This window comes from Leptodactylus fuscus, chromosome 5 (assembly GCF_031893055.1).
Source record: "Leptodactylus fuscus isolate aLepFus1 chromosome 5, aLepFus1.hap2, whole genome shotgun sequence".
Lineage (NCBI taxonomy): Eukaryota > Metazoa > Chordata > Amphibia > Anura > Leptodactylidae > Leptodactylus > Leptodactylus fuscus.
Genome location: NC_134269.1, coordinates 194,529,402 through 194,555,233, shown reverse-complemented (window position 1 = coordinate 194,555,233; position 25,832 = coordinate 194,529,402). Strand labels below are relative to the sequence as shown.

The window sequence follows — 25,832 nt, the reverse complement described above, 5'->3', positions numbered from 1 at the left end:
CGTCTACGTGCCAAATCTCGCGGCACGTAACTCCGTGTGAACCCGGCCTTAGTGTTTTACATGACTGACAGCGGAGACTGCAGCTAATGTGGGATTTACAGGTTACTAAACTCAAGGGTTCACTTACTTTACTCCCTGCACTCCATGTGCTCTAGAAAACAGTGCAATTCTCTGTGCTATTATTTTAGTTAGGTTGTATTTGTCTATAATTGTGACTTAGATAACATCAGAAATCAAAGAACCATCTCAATACTTCCAAAGGGTTCACTTACTTTTTCATTCAACTGTAAACGTCAATACAACTGAAAAACATGCCCTGTATGAGATAGTGTTAACAATATTTGTAAGGTCCAGTAAGAACCGGTGAGATATATTATTTGCGTCAGTCTTCTTGATTTTCATCAAACAGATCCTGGTCTACATCTATGCCATAGAACAACCTGCGAATGAAAAGACACAGGGAATGATTTGCATGTCTCAGGGAGACTTTACAATCACTTTACTACTTGCCAGGATAGTATGTAGCTCTTGTGAGTAGACGAGGTCCCAAGTTTTTGTCAGGACAAGACAGTTATATGATAGGTGGTGTGGTTAACCCCTTCCCACTGAAACCAGTCTTCATTCCTTGCACTTTCACAGAGCTGTATGACGGCTTATATTTTGTGGGGCGGTACTTCATAATGACACTATTAGCAATACTAATATCGCTAGGTCTGGCCTGGGATCCTTCAGTAGGCTCCAGGCAGTCTCAGTGAGGGAAAGGTCACACGGGTTTTTTTGGTCTGAAACCAAAATACGGGTACCTGCGACTAGATGCCGATGCTGGTGGGGGAAAACCAGGATAGGTAATCAGTTCCAGATCAGTTTGGGACCACCGGAAGCCATATATTAGTTATATGTCAGGATGCAGCCCTGCTCCTATTCACATGAACGTGAACATGGTGTACGGGGGCACGGGGATGTGTTAGAAGTAGAGAAAAGGAGGATAGGGGAGGGTCAATTCTAACTTATATCTTGGCCATTATAAGGCTTAGTTCACACAGAGTTTTTTGGTCAGGGTTTTGAGGCTGTAAACACCTCAAAACCCTGATCAAAAAGATGGCTCACATTGAAATCAATGGGAGCCGCGAAGGAGGTTTTTCTGGGAGCCGTTTCTTCCGGCTCCCGGAAAAAAGAGGCGAGGTGTTCATTCTTCAGGCCGAGTCGCCTCGCGATTCGTCCTGAAGACACACCCTCTTCTGGACTAGGCCCACTCATTGAGCCTGATCCAGAGAAGGGTGCGCGGCTGGAAGCCAGTGCAGTGCACCAGCTTTCAGTTCCGCAACACGTTTTATGGATCGGAACCTGAGGCAGCCTCCGCCTCAGGTTCCGATCCAAAAAAACTCTGTGTGCACTTAGCCTAAAACTTACAAACTTGCTTTTGATGTTATATGAAAGAAGATTTTCTTGCAGTGCTGTCTAAATTGTTTCCAGAGATATCACTGGTTGAAAACACAGCCGGGATTAGTATATTTAAATGTAGCTGTATAATATATATGATATGAAAATCCCAATCACAACTGTGTTTTCATATCTCTGGAAATAATTCAGATAGCACTGCAATCTTAGTTTCATATGAAAGAGAATCTCCTCTTTCATATGACACCAAACGTGTTTGTACGTTTTACAATGTCTGAGATATAACAGTTTGAAATGACCATTCCCATTTTCTCTACATCTTATTCAGTCCCGTACACCATACACAGTAACATTTAGTGACAGGCAGGAACAGCTCCCAATACAGAAGCAAGGGCAAGAGTGAAACAATACAGGATTTCACAGAAAGGATCCAAAATGTGTTAATAAAGAATATTACAAAATGTATTAATGACACACAACCTAAAGTTGTCCACAAGTCTAGTTACACTTTAAGTGTCCACTGTATGTAAGAACAGCACCAACAACAGCTGAGCAACAAAAAGACAAATCTTTTTGACAATCCTGGCAAATTTCTAAACTTCTAATTTCTAAACTTCTATTTCTAAAGTAATACATACTGATTAAAGCATGCTGAAGAAGGATCATTGAAGTGTTGATATGGGTTTCCACGACTGAGTGCGCTCATACAGAGCCAACAGAAGTACATATGACACCCCGTGCAGGTCATTTTGTTACAGCCATCAATTTTCTGTGAAGACAAAACATAAACCATTGTTAAACCATTGGCATTCTGAATCACGGCTACCTTCAGGTTAAGGAACTGTGTCACTTAACTCATTAAAATGTATATTGAAACAAGGTATCTAAATTTTATTTGCTTCTGATTGGATATATTTATTTTCTTTACAGATCATGAAGCTGAAGCCATCTTGCTTGAGTAATACAAGATAACAGACCTCTATGAGGTAAATACACTTTAAAAAATACTATTTCTGTTTTGTTAACATCAAGCAGAACACAAGTTTGGCCAAAAAAGCTCCTTATGTAAAATGTCCAACATATCCATAAAGCTATACATTATTATTTTGCCACAAATTACAATTGATTCTGAGAAATATATAGCTATCACCATTCATCTACATCTCTTTATTAAGCTTGTCCTCTTCACACGGAAATTTTTGGTCACGAATTTGCCTCAGAATCAGCCTCCAAAAAAAGCCTCCCAATAGAACTGTATTGGGAGGCTTTTTTGGAGGCTGATTTTGAGGTGGATTCCTGACCAAAAAACTGAAATGAAGCAGATCAGCAGAATATTATCCACCATGTCCTCTATAGTATTTCTGCAACATGAAGAAAATCCTGCGGACTGACATACAGTGACTATGTACTATTTTATTATTTACTATTCCTTTAAAGCAATATATTAGGTTAAAAAATATCAATATTGTTATCCTTTGCGCTAACTGGAGACTGTGGATTGCATTTTGTTCCTCAGAGTTGTGAACCATGTGTATCCGAGAGGCAGACACCAACTGGATAATGATTTTGGAAATTTTGCTCTCCTTTTCCCTCTGGCTGGTTTTCTTTCTTCTAAGGCCAGGTTTACACCTGCATTCCATTCAGGGTTTCTATCCCAAACCTGTTTAAAAAAAAATGTGGAGAGAAAAGCAAGAAGGACTTTTCTTTCCGCTTTTTCAGGCAGAAACCCATTATTGTCAATGGGGTCCGCAGGTTTCCATAGGTAGGTAACACAAACTAACTGCTGTAAACTGCTCACTTGTCTACCAGAAATGTTTCTCATTTCAATCACTGTTGTTCTCCCACTCCTTGTAAAAACCACCTTTCCACCCCAAACCAGTCTGGTCAGTAAAGAAATCCTCATCTCTCCCTCTCTCCTACCCCACCATATAACTTTCTCTGCACAACTCCTCACAAACCTGCAGGCTTTCCGCCCCAGACACATACAACCCCCCCACAGCCTCTCCTACCTACACCTGCTGTCCCTCTCCCTGCTCCTCCTTACTTCTGGTGACATATCTCCTAACCCTGGACCTCCACAGCAAATCTCCACTGTCAGCCATTTCCCCACAACTGGCGCTAGAGCACAGAACCCCCGAAATCTCAAACCAATCTCACTCACTCCTACCCCTCCCCCTGCCCTCCCCGGTGCACTATGGAATGCCCGCTCCGTTTGTAATAAACTTACCTACATCCACGACCTTTTCATTCTCAATGATTTTACATTTCTTGGTCTCACTGAAACATGGCTGACCCCCTCAGACACAGCCTCCCCCGCTGCACTCACCTATGGAGGTCTGCAATTCTCACATACTCCCCGCCCCAACAACAAACCTGGCGGAGGGGTAGGCATCCTCCTGTCAGACAGTGTTCATTTGCCCCTATCCAGGCGCTACCTGCCCTTAGCCCCACCTACTTTGAAGTGCATTCTGTTCGTATCTACTCACCCGCCAACCTCCGACTGGCCGTCATATACCGACCGCCAGGACCTACCGCTGCCTTTATCGACCACTTCACCACCTGGCACACACATTTCCTATCTACAAACACCCCCACCATCATCATGGGGGATTTCAACATCCCCATTAACACAGACCACCCTTCCGCCTCCAGTCTCTTGTCCCTCACCACCTCTTTGTCTCTCCCTCTGGTCCTCTTCTGCCACCCACATAAAGGGGGGCACACTAGACCTAATATTCACCCGCCTCTGCTCCATATGCAACCTCTCTAACTCTCCATCCACGCTCTCTGACCACAACCTGCTAACGTTCTCTGCCCTCTCTTCTCCAACGGACCCCCCACTCTCTAAACCACCACGCCCCCGCAGGAACCTCAACCGCCTTGACACCTGCGCCCTCTCAGACTCTCTCCTACCACTCGCTGACATATCCTCAATCCTGGACACAGATGCCGCTGCTGCCTTCTATAATACCACCATTACCTCAGCCCTTGATTCTGTAGCCCCCTACACAAACTCCAGAGCCCGACCAACCAATAGACAACCCTGGCACACGGACCAGACTAAAAAACTGAGACGTGCCTCGCGGGTTGCAGAGCGCCTCTGGAAGAAAAGCCACTCCCAGGAGGAATTCCTCAGGTACAAAGAGGCAGTTCTCACATTTAAGAACGCACTCACCGCCGCCAAGCAGGTCTACTTCACCACACTCATATCCGCACTCTCTCGCAACCCCAAACAACTATTCTCCACCTTCAACTCCCTCCTCCGTCCTCCCGCCCCCCCTCCGACATCACTTATCTCAGCTGACGACTTCGCCTCCTACTTTAAAACTAAAATTGACACCATCAGAGACAGCCTCACCCTACTCCCCCGATAATCCATCCACCCAACTACTCGCTGCTCCCCATCCCTGACCTGTTTCTCCTCCATCACTGATGAAAAACTCTCCTCCCTAATCTCCAAATCCCACCTCACCTCCTGCACGCTCGACCCGATTCAATCACATCTCATCCCCATGCTCACTGAAGTTATCACTCCAGCCCTAATCCATCTCTTCAACCTATCCCTAACCAATGGATCCTTCCCCTCAGCCTTCAAACACGCCACTGTCACTCCTATACTTAAGAAACCGTCCCTCGACCCGTCCTCTCCTGCCAACTATCTTCCCATCTCACTGCTCCCGTACGCCTCAAAACTTCTTGAACAACACGTCCACTCAGAACTCTCCTCCTATCTCTCGTCCAACCTGCTCTTTGACAGACTTCAGTCAGGCTTCAGACCCCGGCACTCCACTGAAACTGCCCTAACAAAAGTCACTAATGGCCTGCTAACCGCCAAAGCCAAGCACCATTACTCTGTCCTCCTCCTCTTTGACCTCTCCTCTGCCTTTGACACAGTTGACCACTCCCTCCTGTTAGAAATTCTCTCATCCCTTGGTATCTCAGACTTGGCCCTTTCGTGGATCTCCTCATATCTCTCTGACCGCACATTCAGCGTCTCCCACTCGCACACCACCTCCTCACCTCGCCCTCTCTCTGTAGGTGTCCCCCAAGGCTCCGTCCTAGGACCCCTCCTGTTCTCCATCTACACCCTTGGCCTGGTGGCCTGGGCCAACTCATAGAATCTCATGGCTTTCAGTACCATTGCTATGCCGACGACACCCAAATATATATCTCTGGACCAGACATTACCTCCCTGCTGGCCAGAATTCCAGATTGTCTAGCGGCCGTAGCCTCCTTCCTCTCCTCCCGCTTTCTCAAACTCAACATGGAGAAAACAGAGTTTATCATCTTCAGCCCATCCTGTATGGCCCCTCCTCCTGACCCATCTATCAAAGTTAATGGAACCCCACTTACCCCTGTCCCACAGGCCCGATGCCTTGGGGTAACCCTGGATTCCGACTTATCCTTCAAACCACATATTCAAACCCTCAACACCTCCAGCTCAAGAACATCTACCGAATCCGCTCCTTCCTCACCCCAGAAACTACCAAGATGCTCGTCCAGGCCCTCATAATCTCCCGCTTAGACTACTGCAACACCCTTCTGCATGGACTCCCGGCAAACACCCTCGCCCTCCTCCAGTCCACCCTAAACTGTGCTGCTCGCTTAATCCAACTCACCCCCGATCCTCATCGGCTGCTCCCCTCTGCCAGTCCCTCCACTGGTTACCCATAGCCCAGCGAATTGAGTTCAAGCTACTAACGCTAACATACAAAGCCATCCACAACCTGTCCCCTCCATATATCTCTGACCTCATCTCCCGCTACCTGCCCACACGTAACCTCAGATCCTCCAATGACCTCCTACTCCGCTCTGCCCTCATCCGCTCCTCACACAACCGTCTCCAAGACTTCTCCCGTGCATCCCCCATACTCTGGAACTCCTTACCACGACACATAAGACTGACCCCCACAATCACAGGATTCAAGAAGGCCCTGAAGACTCACCTATTCAGGAAGGCCTACACCCTCCAATAACACTATCACCGCACTGCCATCTGTACAGTCTCCCCCTCTCCTTTTGTCTCTACCCCCCTTCCCTCATAGATTGTAAGCCCTTGCGGGCAGGGCCCTCTACCCCACTGTGCCAGCCGATCACTGTTAGTATGATATGTACCTGTATATTTTGTGTACTGTATGTAACCCCCAAATGTAAAGCACCATGGAATTAATGGCGCTATATAAATAAACAATAATAATAACTTATTTTTAAGCGGATTAGGTTTCCATTCTTCAGGTGCCCAAAGCAGATCCCAAGAACGGAAACCCAGGTGCCCATGTGAACCTAGCGTTACTTTTCTGCCCTGTGTTTATGATGCAAAACATCCCTCCTTTGTTAATCCTTTAATTTTCTGTAAAGTTTGAGCACAAAGCTATGTATCTGACAACTTTCCAACTTCTGGGGCCATCCTGGTGCAAAAGCTGAACGGACAAGCAGTATTGATGTTACAGTTGTACTAAAAAGTTTACATACCCTGACAGATTTTTTGTTTTTTTGGCCTTTTTCAGAGAATACCACTCATGGTTAGTGGTTGGGTGAAGCCATTTATTGTCACACCAAAAACATCAAAATGACTCTGATCTGAAGTTCCCATACCCCAGTTCTTAACACTGGGTATTGACTCCCTAACATCAATGGCAGCTTGAAGTCTTTTGCGGTAGTTGTGGATGAGCCTCTTTATTTTCTCAGATGGTAAAGCCGTCCATTCTTCTTGACAGAGTTTCCAGTTCCTGTAATTCCTGGGCTGTCTTGCATGTTCTGCGCGCTTGAGATCTCCCCAGAGTAACTCAATATTGTTGAGGTCAGAAGACTGAGATGGCCACTCCAGTACCATCACTTTCTTTTGCTGTAGCCAATGACAGGTAGACTTGGCCTTGTGTTTTGGATCGTTGTCATGTTGGAACGTCCAAGTATGTCCCATGTGCAGCTTCCTGGCTGATGAGTGCAAATTTGCTTCCAGTATTTGCTGATAACATGCTGCATTCACCTTTCCTTCAACTTTGACCAAGTTTCCTGTGCCTTTGAAGCTCACACATCCCACAATCATCAGTGATCCACCTCTATGCTTTACAGTAGGAATGGTGTTTCTTTCATCATAGGCCTTGCTGATACCTCTCCAAATGGAAAGTTTATGGTTGTGGCCAAAAAGTTAGATTAGAGAGTCTTTGTGGCATTTGCTCAGTAATGGCTTTCTTCTGGCAATTCGACCACGCAGCCCATTTTTCTTGAAGTGCCTCCTTATTGTGCATCTTGAAACAGCCACACCTTTTCAGAGAGTCTTCTATTTCAGCTGATGTTATATGTGGGGTTTTACTTTGCATCACAAACAATTTTCCGGACAGTTGTGGCCGAGACTTCGGTTGGTCTACCTGACCGTGGTTTGGTTTTTACAGAGCCCCCGAGTTTCCATTTGTTAATCACAGATTGAACACTGCTGACTGGCATTATCAATTCCTTGGATATCTTTTTGTGTCCCTGGATCCCAGAAAATGACTCAACTTTTATGCACACACAGGTCACAGGCGAGGATGTTACCATTAGTAGCCATCCAAACCTCTTTGTGTCAACTTCTGGGCATGTTATTCAGGCCAAAATCACCAGGGGATGGGAACTTTTGATCAGGGTCATTCTGATGTTTTTGGTTGTCATTATGATTTAAAAAGAAAAAACACAGAAGTCTGACAATAAATGGCTTCAGCCAACCACTGACCATGAGTGGAGAAAAAGGTTTTGCTTTATTATTCATATTCTCTGAAAAAAAGACAACTGTATATAACCTTAATAAAATGTATATTGAACATAAAAAGAATACATACGTCAGCCTCCATTTGTCCAATTTGGTGGAATTATTTACCACATACTGCAGACTCCTTGGGGATAGGAAAGATCCAGCATGTACAAAACCTTAAGTGGACTGTATACAGTGAACATGCTAGTTTACTATATGTGCAGTATGATGAACCTTTCCTTTGCGCGAAGCACGCTCTCTTCTACTGGTCCTGGCAGGTAGCCATTTCCTTATAATACATACTTTGATACAGTGGGTGGAAACCAACTATATGAACCTTCCCATCTGACACGTAGGTTATTTTATATACAGAATTCAATCTGCAGTCCTCAGTATTTCACCTGAATATGAGTTCCACAGCGGGGACAGCACTTGGAATTCTGCTCTAGCCAATCCATACTGTCCATTTCTTCCACTGCTTTCTGGATTACTCTCTTTCCATATCTTTTCTCTAGGAATTTCTTGCCCTCGTCATCTGCTGCCAGATACTCTTCACGCAATAAAAGAAGCTTCTCTAAGGAGGACAAAAAAAACCCAAATGTACACAAAGTAAGTGTAAAAATTCAACTGACAATTATGATATAATTAGTATAAATAATTCTCTAACCCCACTGTTCCCAAACAAGGCAAGGAGCATGATTCAGAGGCAGCCAGTGTCAGAGATCAAAATGGCACCCCTTACCTGCTCCTGCCTGACACCGCCCTACTGACTGTACAGAGCCTAAATAGAATATCAGGCACCAAAACTAACAGCATTGCTTGCTTAGGAATGCTGGGGGCTAGAGAGAAAATTCCTATAACAAATACTATGAATTGCAGTCGGTGGAGGTGGTGAAAAGTCCTCTTTAAATAAAATATACTGAATATATTTTAGGTCAAAAGACTTGATCACACAAATCCATGATAAGGAGAATCTGGCTGCCCTGATAAACATTTGGTCCTTCTGAGTTTTAGTAAAACAAAGAGCTTAAAGCGTATCTAAACTTTCAGACAACTTTTGGTTTTCTGGCAGCATTTGTGTCATTAATACATTTTGTAATATACTTTATTTTGGATTATTTCTGTGAAATGCATCATTTTTTCATTCTTTCCCTTGCTTCTGTATTGAATGTTACTGTGTATGGCGTACATAGCTGTGCAGTAAAGAAAATGAGGCTACGGGAGGGCAACAAAGCATATTACAAAATGTATTAATGATACAAATACTGCCAGAAATCAAAAGATATCTGAAAGTTTAGTTATGCTTTAATGACTGGATATCAGGTGTGTAATTGCTGGGACTGCCCTCTATTGCTGTCAGACTTACAGAAACTGACTACATGGAAGTTACTCAGGATACCCGGCATTTCCCTTCATGCTACAGTGTCCCATCCCCATGTCCATGTGCAACACTTTGCTTTTATATTAATAGTGCCTTTGGGTGAAGCTACAATGGAATTTACTTTTATGTTAGTTAGTACAGAGACAAAAGCTACTGAACATACCTGCGGTTACTTTGCAAGGAGAGACCCCATGGAAAGTCATTTTGCAAAGGATACAAAAAGCATATTGGCAGACTGCGCAAATGCCCATTGTACCCCCTGGCTCCTGCATGACTGGGGTCTGACAGCCTGGTCGTGGGCAGTAAACAACATCCGCCATTAAATCCAAGCTTGACTGCAAGAGGAGACGATCATAGCGGCTGAATAGCTGCTCCTCTACCAGATCCTTTACCTGCAAGAAAATATGAAATTATTACTATATATTACTTTCTCTACTTACATAGGATACTGCCCAGCAGATGACACACTATTTTTTTTTTTACCTAATTGGCCATTCAGTAAGATTAGAAGCCTGAACCCAACTCAACATATAACCGGTTTTACTGGTCCCTACATTTGGAAGGCCATAATATTACAGTTTTTATTAAGATATGTATTTTCTTACATATGAGACAGTCCTGGGTTATCTCCATGCTGATGCCAGCCTTGCAGATGAAGCGGCTGGTTATCATCACTGCAAGGCGATTCCCTATCGTGAACTGTGTCATGAGCATATTTTAGTAATATAACACCCTGCATCAAACAGACACACAGTATCGGCAGTCATTTTGTGATGGCCTCATTGTTATTTAACTCTCATTTTGTGGGTTTTTTTTTTTTTTTTTGCTATTGTGCTGGAGGAGGTGTTGTGAACATTTTTGTAATATACTTTATTCATTTATAAAACTTCCTTTTTTATAGAAAACAGGCTGTAAAGTTCCCATTATCAATGCTCTAACTAAGCACTACCAGGGAGACTCTGTCCGTACACCTGTAATATGTAGGGCTAGAGCATTTACCAATGGGGATGGTCACTTCAAATGGCTGTATCTTCAGTTTTATATTCCTTAGCATATGCTGCCAATACAGAAGTATTCGCTGTAAAAGAATTTAAGATATCACTAGTTAAAAACACAGTTAGGAATGTGATTTTATATGCAGTGTGAACTGCTACATATTAAGTTCACTTTCCCGATTGTGTTTTTAACTAGTGATATCTAGGTTCTGTTATAGCTAAAATCTCACCTTTCTTATGGATAACAGAACCAGTTTTCTAGGTGATATAAAACCAAACATACAGCCATTTTAAGTAACCAGCTTCCCTCCTTTGGTAAACCCTTTAGCTCTTCATATTTACAATACAAAAGTGTATGGACTTTCCCTAGTAACAGCTCACTTTCTACAGAGAATGTTAGACCCTGTTTAATAATAAAAATGAAGTTAGATAGGGTAATAAAACATATTACAAAAATGGTCAAACACCCCTGAAAAAATAGAAAAAAAAACCCCAATTTTTGTAATGTACTTTATTAACCCATTTACTTCACTTTAGTAGAAAACAGGCTTAGCTTTAGACTGTCGCAAAAAACGACAAAATTCGGTGGAAAGAAAAGTCCTGACACTTTCAGTTTTAAAACAGCACACACCCTTAGGCTGAGTTCACACAGAGTTTTTGGTCAGGAATTTGGTCAGGAAACGGACTCAAATTCCTCCTCCTAAAAACGCCTCACCATACAGTCCTATGGTGAGGCATTTTTTGGAGGAGGAATTAGAGTCAGTTTCCTAACCAAAAAACTGTGTATGAACTTACCCTTATAGTCCATGGGGTCCACCCATGTCCGTGAGTAACCGTTGTTCTAGCGGTCCAGCTCTCTGTTGCTCGGGTTCCATGGCGGACCCAAAGGACAGAGAGCACAACACTAGTGTGAACCTAGGAGAAGTATTGTATAGGAGTCTGTCCTGTACACCCGTATTCACTGTGTATTGCCAGTATGTACAGGCGTGGCAGTTGCCAAGGGGGAAGGAGGTCACTTTAAATAACTGAATCTCTGGTTTCATACCATCCGATACAGCTGAGATCATTCTTGCAATAGAAAACCAGAGATATCACCAGTTAAAGATAAATGTAAAACAAAAACTTAAATGTGATTTTTATATGCTGCCTGCATAAACTGCATACAACTCTCAGTTTTAATATGACACCAGAACCACTGGTCTGCTATAAAATCAGAGATACAGCAATTTGAAGTGACTCCCCCCTCCTGCTTGGCATCGAATACATCTGTATATACTGGCAGTACAAATGTGAACAGATTTTCCCCGGACAACCGCTAAGTTAGGGGGTTGCTAAATTGGACTTTAGAGTCTGTTTTACAATAAAAAGAAAGAAAAATAGGTTATTAAAATATATGAAAAAATGTTCACCATTCACCCCCTACACAATAATAGTAAGGGAAAAGAAACAAACTAGCAAAAAAATACAAAACAAAGCATTTTAAACATGCAACTTATGTGTCTGATCAGTGCGTTCTATGTGACAAGGATCTGCTTGGATAAACAAAAAGATAATGTAACAAAAAAATGACTCAGCAAGCTTTCACTGACCTGAGCAGGCGTTGCCACAGACTTGCACTTTGGTTCAGGACAGTTCAGCGCATGGACTTGCCCATCCTTAATCTGGATTTCAAAGTAGTCTTTGAGACAGATGTTACAGTACACATGCTCGCAATCCTTAAAGTAGGTGCATTCACTGCCCAGCTTCTCCATAAAACAAATATTGCACAAGAATGGTTTGCTGTCAAAGACCTTCTTCTGCTGAGCTTCATTGAAGTCGAGGATGTTTCTGACCAGGGCAGGCACCGACTGCACGTCCTGTATTGCCCGTTTATCCAATAGACCCCATTCACCATTAGCAGAAGCCTTTTCAGGGGATTGTATTGGGCTTTGTAACCCATTACTAGGCACCTCAATTTCATAGGGAGATTTTATATTCAAGAAGTCAAGTGTCTCCTCCTTTAGAAACTGAACCCATGGAAACAAGACAACACATCCTCTGTTCTCCTCCCAGAGGTCATCTAAACGCTGGCACAACAGACTGAGCTGCAATAATAAAAATAAAATGTAATAATTCACCTATAAATACATGAAAGTTATAGTTGATGCTGAAATCAGAGCTGTCAAAATATAAGACTTGTTGACCTACTTATTTCACCTTTTCATATCACATGCACTCTTGCACAATAGGGGTGTGGGTCACTCCACCAGGAAAGGTTTCACCTCATGGTCAAGGTAAGTATAGGAACTCAGCACTCCAGAGAATCAAGTCATGCAACTTTTTGGTCCTGAACCTGGACCTTCTTCAGACACGGGTTGCACAAGGGTGTCCAAAGTTTGACTCCCTGCCAGTATTCCTCACTTTCTTTTTGCACGTTAGCCCACTCAGTTACACTGATGACTGGTACAATCCGTGCCTGCTGAAGGTCCAGGTTTAGGACTACAGTATATTCTGTATATTGCCATCTCATACAATAAAATTCTCCTGTTTATAAGTTCTCTGAAGTGCCAAGTTTCTATACATGCATTCTTTTGTTACCAAAGCCAAGAATAAGTAATTGACCCTACTTAAAGATAACATTTACAAAAGCCTATCCAGAAATACAGAAGAACTTTTCTTAAAGAGGACCTTTCACCACTCCAAGCCTGTGCAAATTTCTGCCCCATGTTATTTGATGCAGCTGCACAGACTCTGGTGCACTTTGAATTATGTCTGTAGCCCCCCTCGTTTTGGTGCTCTGAGCCCCGTTAATTCTGGCGCTCTGTATGTTAATTAAGGGCTTCACTGTCAGAAGGGCGTTTCTGGCAATGAAGAAAGCAGCTACGTCAGTCTAACGCTGTCCAATTAGCAGTGGACAGTGTCCGAGCTGCTTCTGCTGCCCAATCTCGTGAGTTCTCGTGAGATCAGGCAGTCGTCTCTTCACAGGGCTGCACAGAAGACCTGGAGAAGCGATCCAGGCCGAGTATTGAAGTGGATGAAAGAGAACTTCACTGACATTGCTACAGGTAAGTAAAGAAACACCTAAGCAATGAGCATAAGTGCCCAGTACAACCTGTGGACCTAGGTCTAGTCCCTATACAACGAGAATTAACCCCTATAGCCCCTAGGCAATTAGCATTACCCCCTATAGTCCCTATGCAACGAGCAGTATCCCCCTATAGAGGGGTTAATGCTCTTTGCCTAGGGGCTATAGGGGTTAATGCTCGTTGTATAGGGGGACAGGCTTGGAGTGGTGAAAGGTCCTCTTTAAATGTTTTCTTTCAGTATAGAAAAAGACCATTAACCTGTCTTGGTGAAAGCCACTTGCAACTTAGTGTGAAGGTTGGGGAAGTAGTGGATGGGTAACCTGGAGGAAGTTCAAAGTTCAAAACAATCGGTGGTAGAAAGGACACAGTGTTCTCAAAATTCTCAGGAAAGGAGTCGGTCGCACTGTTACCTAGAGTAAAGAGGGTTATAGTTGTTATCCAATGCACATATGTGGAATATCTGCAACTCTGCACTATTCTGTATATAGTATCCCAACACAGTATCCCCATATCAAATATTCTCTGCCAGCACAACAGACATTCTTAAAACGAATATCAAGAAGCAATATTTTTTTTACTATGTGCCATTACTGCACTGTATACACTCCCATACACATTACAGGAAAGTCAGACAATCCCAACTATTCTGATGGGACTGGTTGGCTATTTCATATACAGTGATGTCATCACAGAGCTGTCTTCCCAACAAGAGGAGACCCACCTCTTATTCAAAACACGCACACAGCAAGTGTGCAAGGGGTAACGCGCGGCTCTCAAAAGTGTACAGGCACCTTTACTCCCTCTAACACAATGTTACAATCCCAGGAAGCAATATATAGACACTCATTATAACAACTAAGTAAAGGGAATTTATCACCAATATTTTTATTATAACCCGGTAGTAAAATGGAAAAGTGGAGAACTGACTAGGGGACCATAATGACCCTAGATCAGTGATGGCGAACCTATGGCACGCGTGCCAGAGAGGGCACGCAGAGCCCTCCATGCTGGCACGCGTGCGGTCGCCCGGATCGCTCACCAACAGGGAATCCGGTACAGGATTCCCCGTTGATGAGCGATCACTGCCTTCAGTTGTATGTGCAAATGCACATACAGCTGAAAGCTGTCAGGGTAGGCCGCGGATCGCGCGACCGCGGCCTACACTGGCTGCAGAGTTTGACCTCTGCCCCGACGCGGGCGCGATGACGTCATCAGCACCGCCAGTGACAAGAAGGTGGATGCCGGCGGCTCTTCAGGGGTGAGTATGAGAGTGGCTCACTGTGTATATGATGTTGGGGGGAGCGCTTATAATACTTGGTGGGGTGTATGATACTGGGGGGGAGTGTATAATACTGGGGGGGGCTTATAATACTGGGTGGGGTGTATAATACTGGGGGGAGTGTATAATACTGGGGGGAGTGTATAATACTGGGGGGAGTGTATAATACTGAGGGGGCTTATAATACTGGGGGGAGTGTATAATACTGGGGGGCTTATAATACTGGGGTGGCTTATAATACTGGGGGGTGTACTAAAGAGCATATAATACTGGGGGGGGGCCTATTTATAAGCACACAATACTGTGTGTGGATGCCACTGTGGAGCATATAATCCTGTGGGGGGGGGACACCTACTGCGGAGCATATAACACTGGGGGGCTACTGTGGTACTGTGGAGAATATAATATTGTGTGGTGGGCCCACTGCAGAGCATATAATACTGTCTGGGGTCCCCTCACTATTTATATCACACAGTATCTGTTTTATAGCAGACGTGATATTAGTACAGGATGTAAGAATATTACACGGTAACTATAAAACAGATCCTGTGCGATGTAAATAGTGAAAATTAATTGTTCAAAGTACCAAATGCCGAGACCTTTACATTTCAGTACAACGTTGTTTGTATTATTGAAAGCTCTGTAAAGCCCCACATGACTGTAATTTTTGGTCAGTAACTGTCCGCAATTGTGGATCCGCATAGTATTAAGTCTATATTGTCGTGTTGGCACTCCGCGAAAATTTTGTGGGTTTTGGGTTGCAGTTTGGGCACTCGGTCTCTAAAAGGTTCGCCATCACTGCCCTAGATCAATGGCAGGATTGTTGTATGTTTACTAGTAAAGGTAGTTGGCAAGTTACACTTATGGAAACCACTCTGAAAATACTGCATAGAACTTATATGGTCCCAACTAAGCTGCACTGCATGTATCCTACAGTCTCCACATTCTGTTTCACAGGTTGTCCAATCAACGGAGATATTCTCCATACTTGGTGGACTTGCCCCCTCATCTAATGTTTTGGCTGAGGCTGCACTGGATGATACAACGGTTACAAGGTCAGCAAGTATCTTTTACAGTGCCAGTCTTTTTGTTGTGCCTTAGACCATTGGCCTACAGTATGCCCCTTACAAAATATATTTTGATCACTAGAATTCACATAGCGTCTAAATGGAAGACCCCAATCCTGTCAATCTTGGAAGTCATTAGACGAGACCGTTACGTTGTCGCCACTATAACAGATACACGGGCACACTTCAACAAGTCATACTGTTTACAATTATAATGCCCAGATTGAGTATTCCAGATTTTACATTCCACCCCTTCTGGTGTGACCCCTACTGTGCTTTCTTTGTTTTCTCTGTTTTATTATTCTTATTATTTTACTTGTGTTTCTAAACAGTTTGTTTATTCACTCTATGATATCTGTACATATTATCTACTTAATCCATACATGATAGCTTAACTGGTTCTGGTGATACATATGTTGGTATTCATATCAAAACGCAAAGACTGATTTTACGCTGTTCTTATCACTGAATGCCAATTTTGTCTTGGATCGGTATTTGATACTATTTTGTACTGTAATAGATTGTGTTACCAGTGTATGTTTTCATTTAATAAATACCTTTGAAACTAAAACATAGATAGTGACAAAATGAAAAATAAAATACAGGCATTTGCACAGTTACTTACAGACCTACTGATCCAAAGTGGCAGCATACATGAAGATCTGCTATACCGGTTTTAACTAGTAAAAATGGCCTCCTACAGTGTCATGATCGTAAGCAATTATAAAAAGAAGTGTTATTGTCTGCATTGTCGGAGTGTGTAAGTGCTCTGAATAATAGTAGTATATGAAGAAATTAAAGAGGTTCTTCAGGATAACACTTTTATTTCCATTTTGCCCAGTTATTCCTCTACAATAATCCATATGTGGTAGATAACTAATAAAGTAATGAATATACTTATTAGAATTCACATGCTAGCTACCACAATGACAGCCATAATAGAAAAAAAAAAAACACTCTCATCAAATTCTTACTCACTTTTCACAGATATTTTAAAATGTGAGGGTAAATCCAGACATACTTGAATTTCCCCTCCTGGACTGCCATCTGCCCTCTTAAATTCATCTTCTGAGTAAATACTAGCCAGGGCTAGTAGTTCATCCTCCTGGGCTTCCTGGTCTTCTGTTGACATTGGTTATCTGTGATTCCCAAGAAATATCATTTAGATAAAATAATGTAGTTTGTGAGCTTCCGATATCTATAACATACTATAATCTCTGGTAAATCATAGTAAGGTGATACCCACTTAACTTACAATGCCACAGACAGTGCTGATATGCCCAGTCAGCAGGGTCATTTCATTGGTAAAATATCTGTCAATCGGTGCTGTTCTATTGTACGGAATGTATTGTATTGCTATCTACATGCAGTGAAATCTACTGTAATACATGTAGTGAACTCTTATCTACCTATAATACATGTAAGTACAGAAGGAGATGAGTATATTACACCCCTACCTTTAATACATGTAATGCACTAATCTTCATCTGTACTCCATGTACTGTAGTGCCCTATACCTAGGTCTGTATTGTAAAGTACCCTCCAGTACACAGAAAGTAATTTCTCAGCTCCCAACCTTCTAGATTGTATATGTAAGAACTTGCTTTATCTGCATTATTGATCTGCATATTTGACTTAACCAGTGAGCAGATAACTAGCTTTTAACCCCCATGATCTACAAGTTATGCATAGATCATGGGAGAACTTGTTAAGATGGGAACACCCCATTCACAATACTTAATTCCTATATAAATAAAATGTTCTATAAATTTCTAATATGCTTTCTAGATGTCTAGCTAAAAATAATATTGTAAATTTGTTTCTAGCAGCCACCTTGTTAGGAAACATATGTTTAGAGATGAATCATTTATATCTATAGGAGAATTTGGTGCACAGAGCATGAGTTGTGGGGAGCCGTGGCCATGACTCCAAATAATGGTTCCTGTGTTATCTGCCACCAGCTTTATTGTAATCCTGCCTGTTAAGATAATGACATGACTGATGTGACAACATATTGAGGGCACAGTGTCCAAGTGAAAACTAAGATTTCATCTTAAAGGGATTCTACTATTAAAAAACTTTTTTTTCTAGGTAACACTTCGAAATAGTCTTTAGAAAGGCTATTCGTCTCCTACCTTTGGAAGTGATCTCCGCCGCGCCGTTCGTTCGAAATACCGGTTTGTACTGGTATGCTAATTAGTTCTCTCGCAGCGATGGGGGCATCCCCCAGCGCAGGAGATGCGATGGGGGCGTCCCCATTGCTGCTCGAAAACCGACTCCAGCGCCGCCTGTCTTCTTCTGCATCCTCCCTTCCTTCTTCGGCTGGACGTCGGACGCCTGCGCAGTACGCTCTGTTCGACGAAATTGCGGTGTCGGCACTATGGCCGCGGGCATGCGCAGTACGTTCGGCGAAGTTCGCCGAACAGAGTGTACTGCGCAGGCGTCAGACGTTAAGCCAAAGAAGGAAGGGGAGGATGCAGAAGAAGATAGAGGCGGCGCTGGAGTCGGTTTTCGAGCAGCAATGGGGACGCCCCCATCGCATCTCCTGCGCTGGGGGATGCCCCCATCGCTGCGAGAGAACTAATTAGCATACCAGTACAAACCGGTATTTCGAACGAATGGCGCGGTGGAGGTCAATTCCAAAGGTAGGAGACAAATAGCCTTTCTAAAGGCTATTCCGACGTGTTACCTACAAAAAATAGTTTTTTAATGGTAGAATCCCTTTAAATACACAGTCATAAAGAAGAAAATAACAGGTTTAAAAAATTATGCTTTAAACGTTGCAGCTTTTGCTGTGATTTTTTGAGCCAAAGGGAGGAGTGGATTGAGCAAGTAGATATATAAGAACTATCTGTGATTTTCCTGCTTCTTTCGTAACCATTTTTGGCTTTGGCTCATAAAACCACAGGAGAATCTGCAAAGAAAAAAAAAAGGGAGTTTACGCAGCGTAGGGCTCAGCCTACAGAGGTTGTCCCGAGATTTTTTTTTTTATTGATGACCTGTCCTTAGGAGAGTCCATCAATATGTGACTCACATCCAAGAACCCATCTAAGCCATTATGCAATGTTCAGAGCCTCTGGTTCTATACATTATACAGTGCTAGGCCCGACAGCCCTAAATAGCTGATTGGTGCGGGGGCTGGGTATGAGCGCCCCCTGATCAGATATTGATGGTCTATATTAAAGATAAGCTATAAGATATCTTAAAGATTTAAAAAAAAAAAAAAAAAAAAAAAACCCTCCCAGAAAACCTCAACAGGATGTTTTTGCTTATTTCCTATATATTAATATAGATAGATCACCTGGATGAAGGAGTTGTAGGACTGGAAGCAGAGTTTCACTAAAGCAGCAGTTGATGCAAACCAGATAAACACACCGCCATTCTTGATCTGGTAAAAAATTAAAGGAGAAATTGAATTATTTGAATTGAATCATGGCAGAAACTGGCATACTGACACATCGTGGGAAGAAATGCACCTAATTTAATAAGAGGCAATGCCTGGTAAGAGCTCAGGTGCAACTCACCACAATCCAGGGCAACAAATCTCTGGCTGTCATTTTCAGTATAACTGTGTGACTGGAGCCTGTTTAGTCATCAGAGTTACCATTTCATTTGGCAAAATCAGACCTTTTAAGGTCATACCCAAACCAAATGCGATCGCCTAGTGTTGGGTGGGATTATGTTAACCCCACCCTTTTCGGATTCAGTATATCCAAAGCAAGACGAATTTGTTGGGAATGTTCCCCCAAATTTTGGAAAATTTGGCACAGTTGTCAAGTATACAGTTGAAATTTTATCAAAGAGTAAGCTCTACCTGTATGAAGGGCTCGTTCACATCTGCGCCCGGTCTCCGTTCTGCAGGTTTCCGTTTACTGCACAAAACAGAGGCAGGAGACGGAAACCTGCAGGAGTCTTTCATACCCATTCATTTGAATGGGTTTGAAAGATGTCCGGCGGTGAGCGTTTTATGCTCTCTGCCGCAAAATCTTTTTTTTTTTTTTTTTTTTAAATCGACACAGAGTCGGACATGCAGTACTCTGTGTCCGATTTTAAAAAAAAAAACTGTTTCACAGCGGAGAGCATAAAACGCTCACCGGCACTCACGGCCGGACCCAGTCTGACAGCTTTCCGTCTACTGCATGCAGAAGACGGAAACCACAGAACGGAGATCGAATGCTATTATTATTTTTTATTTATTTATATAGCACCATTAATTCCATGGTGCTTTACATACAATAAACAAAACATACAGGTAGATATAATACTAAAAGTGACCGACTGGCACAATGGGGTAGAGGGTCCTGCCAGCGAGAGCTTACAATCTATGAGGGAAGGGGGGTAGAGACAGAAGGAGAGGGGGGGGGACTGTACAGATGGCAGTGCGGTGATAGTGTTATTGGAGGTTGCAGGCCTTCCTGAATAGGTGAGTCTTCAGGGCCTTCTTGAATCCTGTGATTGTGGGGGTCAGTCTTATGTGTCGTGGTAAGGAGTTCCAGAGTATGGGGGATGCACGGGAGAAATCTTGGAGACGGTTGTGTGAGGAGCGGATGAGGGCAGAGCGGAGTAGGAGGTCGGTGGAGGATCTGAGGTTACGTGTGGGCAGGTAGCGGGAGATGAGGTCAGAGATATATGGAGGGGCCAGGTTGTGGATGGCTTTGTATGTTAACGTTTGTAGCTTGAATTCAATTTGCTGGGCTATGGGTATCCAGTGGAGGGACTGGCAGAGGGGAGCAGCCGATGAAGAACGGGGGGTGAGGTGAATTATGTGGGCAGCGCAGTTTAAGGTGGACTGGAGGGTGGCGAGGGTGTTTGCTGAGAGTCCATGCAGAAGGGTGTTGCAGTAGTCTAAATGGGAGATTATGAGGGCCTGGACGAGCATCTTAGTGGTTTCAGGGGTGAGGAAGGAGCGGATTCGATGGATGTTCTTGAGCTGGAGGCGGCAGGAGGTGTTGAGGGTTTGAACGTGTGACTTGAAGGATAGGTCAGAGTCCAAGGTTACCCCAAGGCATCGGGCCTGTGGGTCAGGGGTAATTGTGGTTCCGTTAACTTTGATAGATGGGTCAGGTGGAGGGGCCATACGGGGTGGGGTGAAGATGATGAACTCTGTTTTCTCCTTGTTGAGTTTGAGAAAGCGGGAGGAGAGGAGGCTACGGCCGCTAAACAATCTGGAACTCTGGCCAGCAGGGAGGTAATGTCTGGTCCAGAGATGTAGATTTGGGTGTTGTCGGAATAACAGTGGTACTGGAAACCATGAGATTCTATGAGTTGGCCCAGGCCAAGTGTGTAGATGGAGAACAGGAGGGGTCCTAGGACGAAGCCTTGGGGGACACCTACAGAGAGAGGGCGCAGTGAGGAGGTAGTGTGTGAGTAGGAGACGCTGAATGTGCGGTTGGTGAGGTATGAGGAGATCCAGGAAAGGGCCCGGTCTGAGATACCAAGGGATGAGAGAATTTCTAACAGGAGGGAGTGGTCAACTGTGTCAAAGGCAGAGGAGAGGTCAAGAAGGAGGAGGATAGAGTAATGGCGCTTGGCTTTGGCAGTTAGAAGGTCATTGGTGACTTTTGTTAGGGCAGTTTCTGTGGAGTAACGGGGTCTGAAGCCTGACTGTAGTCTGTCAAAGAGCAGGTTGGATGAGAGATAGGAGGAGAGTTCTGAGTGGACATGTTGCTCAAGCAGTTTTGAGGCTAACGGGAGCAGTGAGATGGGACGATAGTTGGCAGGAGAGGACGGGTCGAGGGACGGCTTCTTAAGTATAGGTGTGACAGTGGCATGTTTGAAGGCAGAGGGGAAGGATCCATTGGCTAGAGATAGGTTGAAGAGATGGCTTAGGGCTGGAGTAATGACTTCAGTGAGTTTTGGGATGAGGTGTGATTGAATCGGGTCAAGCGTGCAGGAGGTGAGGTGGGATTTGGGGATTAGGGAGGAGAGTTTTTCATCAGTGATGGTGGAGAAACAGGTCAGGGATGATGAGCAGTTGGGTGGAGGGGTTGTCTGGGGTGTAGGGTGAGACTGTCTCTGATGGTGTCAATATTAGTTTTGAAGTAGGAGGCAAAGTTGTCCGCTGAGATACGTGATGTTGGAGGGGGCGCAGAAGGACGGAGGAGGGAGTTGAAGGTGGTGAATAGCTGTTTGGGGTTGCGAGAGAGTGCAGATATGAGTGTGGTGAAGTAGACCTGCTTTGCGGAGGTAAGTGCGTTCTTAAACGTGAGAACTGCCTCTTTGTAACTGAGGAAGTCTTCCTGGGAGTGGCTTTTCTTCCAGAGGCGTTCTGCAGCCCGTGAGGCACGTCTCAGTTTTTTAGTCAGTGTGAACCTAGCGTAAGGATGATGATAGACACAAGTCCATCCTGATCAACCTGTTCTCCTGTAGCGAGCGGAGATGGTGCCGTCTACCCAGATAATAAGTGCTATATGCCCTCAGCCAGTCAGGTGAGATCTAGTGTCACTACTCAAGAAAACACCTTTAGGATAATGTGTGGTATGTGAACCATAACTCTGTAATATTCAAGAAGTTCCATTTACACAGCTGCAGTCACTCTGGGGAATATGACCTGCACACAGACTGTGTTTCATAGATGGGACATGGTCATGTGAATAAGGACTTAGTCACTATCTAATACCTGCCTGAGGCCGTCACTAACAGTATATGCAGACACACAATCCTGATTCCTAGCCCTAATAGCGCTCACAACACACAGTCTGTAGTGCTTGCGACTTTGTCTTCCTTCCCTTCACACATGGCAGGTCCATCCCACTCTGCTGTACTCTAGAGATCATGGGTAGCCATAGGGAAAGGAAGGCCATCTTCCTGCACTATATTAATGGCAGACTTCCATTTGGGATAGGCACTGTCGTGTTCTCTGGGCGACCAAGCGGTTCAATACAATTGAAATAATACGATGCTCAAAGCAACAGGTCCCACCATCTATAGTAAATGGGACAGTGGGATATGCTGCAAAAAGCAACATGGCATTGAAATTACCAGTATTGAATCATTTGCTCCTCCAAAATATTGAAAGAATATTGAAAATACGCAGCAAAATCTCCAACAAAAAAAAAAAGCAACTTTTCCGCAATGTGGGGCCTTAGCCTAAAAGGGATATTCTCTTATTCATTTATCCTATTAGAATATACCATAAACAGGAATGGATTATTTAACGTGAATTCAAGGCGTCAGAATTAAAAACTTCAGTGTTCATGTGCTCAGGGTAGTTGTGCATGGTGCAGATTCTTCTACAGATCAACAGCAAAATCTACACTTCCTGCTACACTGCACCAAATACTCAGCGGTGAGCGCCGTCTACTTCCGAAGACTCTCTGCCCACATCTCAGACTTCACATCTGCAGATGAGAAGAGGAAACTACATCCTACTGGGAGAAGAGGAGACCACTGTGGAGATCGCTGCCCAATACGTGTCTAGCTGACAATAAAGCTTGTTTGATTCTACATAAGAAACAAGTGCTGCAAATCTTAAATTCTGTGTCGAAGAACAATTTCCGCCCCTGTAACACCCTGGGTGTAGATGAGATTTGCTAAAAATGGCATCCCAACTACAGGTACAGGAACACGTCGCATGTTTTCTGCACACCTATGTATCATTGATGGGTACAAGGGGCATCAGAGACCTTATAACACCTGGCACACTGGCACATGTATATCAGGGAAGTGATAGCCAAGTTGAATACCTATTACCACTGTTAGGTTGTGCAATAATATCCTGAAACTGCACTTGGAAAGAATTCGGGCTATACAGGTGAGGTGACATACACTATACCTAACACCGCACACATAGCGCCATAATGTGTATAAGAGCCGAATCACCCAGTGCCCATGTGGCTATTCTGGTGACACGGGAGGAGGTGATTAGGTAATAGCTCTGTGCCCGGTATACTACATGACACACACCGTGCTGCCCTCCCCGTGCCGGACACTGCCGGCTCTGCTATGTATGAGGTGCCGTGTACCCTCCCCCGTACTGTCACATACACAGACCCCTCCACATGCACTGACCCGGCGGTGTCACTCACCGGTGCTCCTGTTCCCGGGGTGTAAGGCAGTCAGAGAGACAAAACTTCCACTGAACAGAACCTCCTAACAATTACAGCGCCACCTGCCGTACAAGAGGACTCTTAGCGTCCACTGTGTAGTTCTCTGTACGGAAGCTGTGTAGCAATATCTTACCTTACGTATAGCCAGTGACAACATAATATAGTGCCAAACTATGTGTGTATGTATACATATACGTAGTGTACAAACCAACACCATACACTACACTGCCATACAATGTGCCAAACACCTCAGTATGTTCAGTTGTATCTACAGCAGAAATGCCCTATAGCAATGCAAGACAAAGTCTCTGACACTGGGGTCTTCTATAGGCCTTATGGCCATGAGGAGATGATACGAATATTATTATCATATTATATAATGTGTATGCCATTTCTGTGAGCAGGCGGGCTTCTTCAGGAGAGGTAGGGATAGCTTTCTGGCTGATAACTTTTCTTGTAAGAATTCTCCACTGAGACATGAAGTACCTGATATATGTGTGTATTGTGCTTTATATACACTGATGTTTGTATATGTGAATATGGATTTAGAGTGTTTTATTCTATCTTACAAATCCAGGTCCCATGTTAAATACTCTATTAATGGGGAAGTAAGAAGTGTGTTGGGATCATTGAATACAGTGGCGTAACTAGGAATGGTGGGGCCCTGTGGCAAACTTTTGACATGGGGCCTCCCCCTTCCTGATCAACACCGAAGACCTCGACCAACTGACCCCCCGCCGCATTCCTGCGCGCTCTATTGTACCCCATAGTGGCCCCAGCACACAGTATTATCCCCCATAGTGGCCCCAGCACACAGTATTATACCCCATAGTGGCCCCAGCACACAGTATTATACCCCATAGTGGCCCCAGCATACAGTATTGTACCCATAGTGGTCCCTGTACACAGTATTATGTCCCACTGTGGACACCCATGAACAATTATTATACTCTGGGGTCTTTTCAGACCCCAGAGTATAATAATCGGAGACCCAGGGGAGGATACAAACATTAAAAAAACCACGGTTACTTACCTATCTCCCGCTCCGCTGACGTACTGACGTCACATGACCCGGAACGCAGACGCCAGTTATGTCACGTCAGGGACGTCACAACTAGGCCGGAACCCTGCCAGGAGCGTGGAAAGGTAAGTAACATGTTTATTATGTTCCCTTACTTTTCGGGGGCCTCCGATCATTATACTCGTGGATCTGAAAAGACCCCCGAGTATAATAATAGTGCTTGTGGGCTCGCGGCGTCACTTACTAATCCCGGCCCCTGCCAGGATCGGTAAGAAAATATTAAGAAAAGTAAAAAAAATGCAGGGTAATGGCTGTCACCGGGCCCCTAATGTCCCGGGACCTGTGGCAGCTGCTACCCCGGTAGTTACGCCACTGATTGAATAGATGTATCTTACCAGGGATAGTCACAGGGTTAGATTGGGAGTGTCCTTGTCAGGACAAGAGCTATATAGAGTTGTGCTAAAAAGTTTACATACCCCTGCAGATTTTTTTTTTTTTTTTTTGGGGGGGGGGCCTTTTTTCAGAGAATATGAATAACACAAAACCTTTTTCTCCACTCATAGTCAGTGGTTGGCTGAAGTCATTCATTGTCAAACTTCTGTGTTTTATCTTCTTAAATCATAATGACAACCAAAAACATAAGAATGACCAAAAGTTCCCATCCCCTGGTGATTTTGGCCTGATAACATGCCCAGGAGGTGACACAAAGGGGTTTGAATGGCTACTAAAGGTAACATCCTCGCCTGTGACCTGTGCGTCTGAGTGAGCTTCTGGGATCCAGAAAGACTGTTTTATCTTTCCTCCAGCCACTGACGTTTCTGGATTGAGTCCTGGGGAAAGCAAAAGAATTG

The 25,832-nt window shown here is 44.0% G+C and overlaps 1 protein-coding gene across 1 annotated transcript; it reads right to left on the bottom strand.

The window, feature by feature from the left end:
* On the bottom strand, window positions 1-23,984 carry LOC142203883 (E3 ubiquitin-protein ligase RNF14-like). The gene is made up of 9 exons (XM_075274979.1): window positions 23,940-23,984; window positions 19,214-19,300; window positions 16,891-17,051; window positions 13,825-13,976; window positions 12,091-12,585; window positions 9,670-9,898; window positions 8,527-8,699; window positions 2,037-2,167; window positions 1-440 (listed from the first exon to the last, which is right to left on the bottom strand). The coding sequence occupies exons 3-9, from the start codon at window positions 17,042-17,044 to the stop codon at window positions 383-385; spliced, it is 1,392 nt and encodes a 463-aa protein (XP_075131080.1). The 5' UTR covers window positions 17,045-17,051; window positions 19,214-19,300; window positions 23,940-23,984; the 3' UTR covers window positions 1-382.
* Window positions 23,985-25,832: the final 1,848 nt, after the last annotated feature.

Bases quoted from the DNA above. Each gene is read 5' to 3' on its own strand.
- LOC142203883 (XM_075274979.1), bottom strand. From the start codon at position 17,044: ATGTCAACAGAAGACCAGGAAGCCCAGGAGGATGAACTACTAGCCCTG. The intron at 13,977-16,890 runs GTGAGTAAGAAT...TCTTTACTCTAG, and splicing joins TTTTAAAATATCTGTGAAAA to GTAACAGTGCGACCGACTCC. The intron at 441-2,036 runs GTATGTATTACT...TTTCATTCGCAG, and splicing joins TCTTCAGCATGCTTTAATCA to GTTGTTCTATGGCATAGATG.